General features: G+C 38.3%; 1 protein-coding gene across 1 annotated transcript in view; it reads right to left on the bottom strand.

The window, feature by feature from the left end:
* Window positions 1–6,043, bottom strand: part of stx2 (syntaxin 2) — an 11,369-nt gene that overhangs the window by 2,778 nt on the left and 2,548 nt on the right. Inside the window, exons 5-9 of the mRNA XM_015370037.1 lie at window positions 5,345–5,461; window positions 2,285–2,358; window positions 2,025–2,162; window positions 1,829–1,939; window positions 1,596–1,710 (exon numbers count right to left, since the gene is read on the bottom strand). Of these exons, the coding sequence (XP_015225523.1) occupies window positions 1,615–1,710; window positions 1,829–1,939; window positions 2,025–2,162; window positions 2,285–2,358; window positions 5,345–5,461 (536 nt within the window). The 3' untranslated portion in view covers window positions 1,596–1,614. The remainder of the gene's footprint in view (window positions 1–1,595; window positions 1,711–1,828; window positions 1,940–2,024; window positions 2,163–2,284; window positions 2,359–5,344; window positions 5,462–6,043) is intronic.

Genomic DNA, 6,043 nt, shown 5'->3' with positions numbered 1-6,043 from the left:
GCGATTTTGCTGCTTTTGCTGCGTCCGGTCTGAACGTAGCATTAAGAACGATAGAAAGAATTTTAAACTATACTAGTAGAGACCTTGGCTAATGACCCGAATTAGACAACTTTGTCCCTCATTTGGAGAAAACATGAACTCCAAAGTCCAATCTTTTCTGATTCATAAACACATCAAATCATAGTAATAACTACACTCTCCGGCTGGAAGTGGTAACTAAAGGAAGACTAGACTTTAGCTAATGTAGTGATTTTGGTGGGTTAAAAAAGAAACCAAAGGAAGTAAAAAAAGTTTTAAGTTATTCACAGGTTCTCTGTCTATCCAGACAGAGCACCTGTTCATCTGCCCGCTATATAAAGACAAAAACTTTGGCTGTTGCTGCTCATTTCACTCCTACACGTCTTTCAATTTTTCAGCTGTCTCATTTTATTTTTTGGCTAAATCAATCAATCAAAACAGATGCTAATATAAGTAAATTAACATTTTTAAACAAATGTTTAGAGTTTAGAGAAAAATAACTTAATTGCACATTTAAATGAACTGTAAATTTAAAGTACGCATACATGCATATACACATATTAGGATGCTTCCTTTAATTGAAATAAAAAATATTTTTGTCGGTTTTTTTCTCAATTACTGCTATAAAGGGTTCTGATTCTTTCACATAATAGCATGTTTTAATTTCTGTCTGCCTTTACTCTAATTAACAATTCATTTTGAGTATCAAATTAGTTGATGATTACTCAGATAAATCGTGATTATTCATCTCATTTCTAATTTTATCAAGTTCAAAAGGTTCCTTGTGCCAAAGGACATCAAACTTGGACATTTTGTCCAGCTGGCAGAGTACTAAACAGTAAAGGATCAAGGAGCCAGCTTTTACAGATACCAAGATCAAGCCTGTAGTTTTATTCTTTAGAGCTTTCAACCCCTGACAGTCCTGGGTTTGGAAATCTTTAAAAAACTGAAAACCTTTAGAGTCAAGGTGAGGATGTGCATCCTTGTTGAATGCAGACGAAGGCTAGCTTTGCAAATCCCTAATCTGAGATAGTTGAAATCTGAAGAGAAAATGCAAACTCCATGCAGAAAGACCCTAGGCTGGTAATCAAACACAGGACCTTTTTGCAAGGCAACAGGGCCGCAAACTGCACCCTTGTGCAGCCCAAAGATGTATTTCTGATCCAGTTAAAACTGTAAAACTCCATTTATTTGTTAGATAAAACAAAGGTCCAAGACTGAAATTAATTGCAAATCTTTGATCTCTACCTCTTTACTTACTTTTGACATGATAATACAGTTTTATTAAGACAACCAACTGAATTTTCTGCCCAAAGAGTGGAAGTTTTTGTGTGTGTGTGTGTGTGTGGTGTGTTGTTTTACCTACAATGTGAGGGAAGTATTTTGTAAAATATCCTACATGCGAGGGCTTACAGGTACATATGGGGACATTCAACTGGTCCCTATATGGTAAAGTTCTGTTCTTTGAGTTGGGATTAGGTTTAGGACTAAGGTGTGAATTCAGTTTAGGTTAGGATTAGGTACATTTTGGTAATAGTTAGGGTTGTGTGTGTGTGGTGTGTGGTAGGGGCCGTTACCTCCCGCAGACAAGAGGCCTCATTGAGGGCGTTTGGTTAGTCCAACAGACAGGCCAACAATTAACGCAATGACAGCAAGCAGGATCAACACAGCAAAGGCAAGGATGGTGTATTTCTGCCAAGTAAAGTAGTTACATTATATTAACTTAAAATATTTAGCTTCTGAAAATATGTCAACCTTTTTCAACATCTTGAATGTTTTCATTTCAAAGGTAATTTAGGGTCACACATACCCTACGTGATTTCTTCTGGTATCTCACTGCCTTTTTAGTCTCTTCTTTTGCACGGTAGATGTACTCAGCTGCATTGGAGACATTATTCTCAATATTGTTCACCATGTCCCCCTGTGAAATATAGCATTAGTCCTAGAATACCAATATAAAAAAAGTATGTGATATGACAAAAACTATTTTTATATAAAGCTAATACCTGAGTTTCTACCAGCATTGCCATGTCCATGAACATTGCATGAAGCTCCCTGATGCTGGACTCCAGACGCATGATGTCCTGGTGGCGTGACTCAATCTCATTTAAGGCCTGACGGGTGATTTGGGAATCAGAAATTATCTGTAGGAGAAAAACAGATTTCCCAACTTTGAACCAAAATATAACAGATAGTGAGCTCCTCCCAACAGATTGACTTTAACAAGACTAAATCACACATTAATGAATAAATGAATGAAACATACATCAGATGTGAAGATTGATGGGTTTCCACTCTCCAGCATGTCCTCGAGTTCCTCATTTGAGGTCATTCTTCCAGCTGCAAACAGTCAAATTTAAATCTTTTCAGATATGGAGGAATTGTCTACGGATTTTGCAATCTTAGCCCTCATAGAAAAAAATGAACAAGGACTTTATGGCCCACTGGTTGCTGGCTAATATCTGAGGATGTAATAATAATGTGTGGGATGCTGGCTTATCAATTAAAACTCTTGCATACAAACAAAAACCTTGCAGTAAAATGTTTCATACATCTAAGCATAACGTGTGAAGTAAGGTACCAAAAATGATACAACATGCCTGAGTTAGATGTAAGCTGTACATTTTCCCATGTTCTTGTGAGGTGTAGATGTAAATGCACATTGATCTGTGTACCACACCACATGAGATGCATGTAAATTATCCAAGGGGGACATTCATTCTTGTTAAATTGAAATGTTTTGGATCAGCAGATTAATTCCTAAGACTGTCAAGTATGGGACAATGAGGAGACATTCATACTTCCATGAATAAACTACATAAACTTGTGCTTTAGGTATGTAGCGACGGTAGCTTTGGCACTGCTGGAGAACATTCCTTATATTAGAATTCAGAGAAGATGTGCATTTAGTTATCCTTCTGAGCTGCTGGTATGTGATGATGCATCACTGATTAGCAGCATTACAGGGGGAGAAACCTTGCATCAACTGTGCCAGTTTAAGTTCTTACTTCACTGCATTCTTTGCAATCAGAGCTTTTCAGAGGGAGATGACTGGCCGGGTATTTCACAGCCATGTCTGAGCCGTGCCCTGCCAGTCAGATGGAAGGGCCTCATCTATATTTTTGCTTATATACATCAGATTCCTCTAAACTATGACAGTAATCAGAGCTATGAATGCACCCATATTGCAAAAATCTGTAAACAAATCTGGTTTTGTTTAGGGAAAGAATTTTCATTTAATATACGTGTACTCTATTTGCGGCTTTTAGGCTTGTTTTTTTTTTCCTTAAGTAATGTTCCTAAAGTTTTAGTTAAGTATTTACGTATGTGTGTATGTGTAGGCACATGCAGCATTCACATCATTACAATGATTAGATATAACTGAGCTCAATGTAGCAGCTACACAGTGGTGAAAAAGACATTGCAGAGCAAGATGAGTAAGCGCTGGGTAGTTCACAATAAATATCCTTCATGGTGTGTAGACAAAGTCGCTCTGTGACGGCCTGACAGCTCCATTGCCGTGGTTATTTGGATACGTGGTGGGTGCCTTCAGGGTATTCATACCAATTTGCATATACATCTGCAGGAAAGGAGTGGGGCGATCCTTAGGCCACATGCAGTTGTGCATTCGAATGAACGAGAGAAAGTTGTGCGGTGCCTGTGTATGCATAGTTTTATACATTTAAATATTATTTTGGGTGTTTTTACAGCACACGTTTCACAATTTCACCCTACAGCCAACTCATAGTATAAAAGCTGAGTGTACATGAGGCCCCAGCTCCATAGCAACATCTCTGAATCCAGCTGGATGTACTATCATTGCTGGCGGCTAACATCCTTCTGTCCAGATCATGAAACAGTGGCTCATCTTACATCATGATACTTTGGTACATCTTTGAGCTCAAACCTGAAGCTGTATAAAAAAAAATACTATCCCCATATGTGGGACAGCGCATTGGTTATTATCAAATCAAACTGAACAGAAGCCTGTCGAAAGGCCCTGCTGATTGAGGAGTTACACTGATCTGTTAAGTAAGTACTGCTGCTGATTGAGTGTGATTGCATGGAGCAGGCGCTGCCCTATTCTACCAACTGCTGGTCGATCATCTAAATTCTAAGAGATGATGTTACTTTGCTGATATTGTTTGGACAACAATCACAATTTTACTTGAATATATATTTGTTTCTAGTTGCTATAATTTCCCATTAGATTTTAGTGGTGCTTAAATTCCTAACTGAGGTTGCAAAGGTAGTAGTTTGAAAAGATCTTGGGTACAAAGGCCTTTGCATTGCTCACAAAGAAGCACGATGTGAAACTCTATAAAGAGAAAGCATTGCCTCCTGTTGTGCAACACTCTCCCTGGAGAGGCAGATCACTGTGCAGGGGCTTATTGTGTCACACACCTTTTGCAACGCCTATTCCTCGGAGGCACAAACCGAGCAAAACACACAGAGTAAGGAGCACAACCTAACATCTAGCATAAAGTCTCTCCATTCCAAGTGATTTACATAAACAAACTACAGTATGTCATTAGAGATTGAAAAATTTGGTGTGTTTTGCTGAAGACGTGTGGACTTCAGTTGCATGGGTCACCCAGGCCCTCTGCCCATTTCCCTGGCAACGCAAACACAAGAGAGTCTCCAGTATCACTATCTGCTTTCTGCAGTGTGGAGTCATGGAGCCTACCATTAAAGCCACAGGGACTGGGAAAGGCAGCCCTACCATAGACTTTCTGTTATTCTCTTATGTTAAAACCATGGATATGTGTCTTACTATGGATCTGACAGTAACAAACATTCAGCTTGTTAATGGGAATAATCTAATGTCAGATTAGAACTGCTTCTTTGTTTCCCATCTTGTATTTCAGGTGCATAAATTAATGTTTTGTAAACAGGGTTATTGTATTGTATTCTATTATATTTTATCATTATATTAAAAAAAATGTTAGAACTGTAAATTTACAGTCATTTTTACTATTTTTCAAGGCTGCACTTTAAAAAAAGATGAAATTGTCCAGAGAGCTGTTTCCAAACAAAATTTCTTTTTGTTTTTACACTTGTGTAAACAAAATGACAAATAAAATCTAAGTCTATAAATGAGTCTTCTTAAATATTTAGCTTAAGCTTACATTACATACATTTAGAGTTTTCCCTCCAATTGTGTTTATGTAGTTTTCATGAACATATCTAAAGTAGTCGGGCAGTTTTACACTATTTGACATCAGTTAAGATGGTAAAGGAAATGCAGCTCATCACTTGTTTTGTACCTCATAGGTTAAGACAAAATGCACATTTAGGGAGTGTACATCAAATATCGGTCACTCACTGATCTCCAACTGTCTCTGGATTCTTCCTTTGCTTCGTTCCCTAAAGGTCACTTGGGTCTCGTTGTATTTGGTCATGACTTCCACAAACTTCCTTGACAGCACAGTGTGCTGAGGATGAGAGAAAAATAAAAGTGTTAGAATTCAAATGCTCTTCCAAAGTGTGAGTGTGAAAATTTTAAGTTGTACTGAATCCTTGTACTGAATGTCAAACTAATCGTTTGCACTGATTTGGGGAATTAGCACTTGTTTATTTCCCTATTCCCTAAGTAAAAGAGAAAGAACTTCAACCAATACTATAATTGATATTCTTTTATAGCAGAGGTAACGGATTAGCAGACCGCTGTCCGGATCCACCTGCTGGCTAATCCGGACCCAGCCTGATTTAAAACATTTATAAATTACTGCATGTTGTCTGACAACAGTGTCTAATTTTACTTGCGCCGTTCCTCCTGTTAATATGGTAAAGCCCTTTGGTGTGTCTGCAATCAGGCTACACGTGATACAAATTAGCCAATGAGCTGCTGTCAGTCTGGGTTGCTGCTGCTGCTACTTTTAGACACAGCAGGCAAACCTGTGGCAAGCCGGGTGATGGGAAAGAAGGAGAAGACGATGAGAAAAAGATAGCAGAGAAAGTGTGGACTGCTGGAAGAACGGTGAACTGGTGAAAGAAAAGTGAAATGGCGTGCTCAAAGATGACC

This window comes from Cyprinodon variegatus, unplaced genomic scaffold (assembly GCF_000732505.1).
Source record: "Cyprinodon variegatus isolate N-32 unplaced genomic scaffold, C_variegatus-1.0 Scaffold41, whole genome shotgun sequence".
NCBI classification, from domain to species: domain Eukaryota; kingdom Metazoa; phylum Chordata; class Actinopteri; order Cyprinodontiformes; family Cyprinodontidae; genus Cyprinodon; species Cyprinodon variegatus.
The sequence above is the reverse complement of the archived record's forward strand: the minus strand, read 5'-3'. Positions and strand labels throughout refer to the sequence as shown.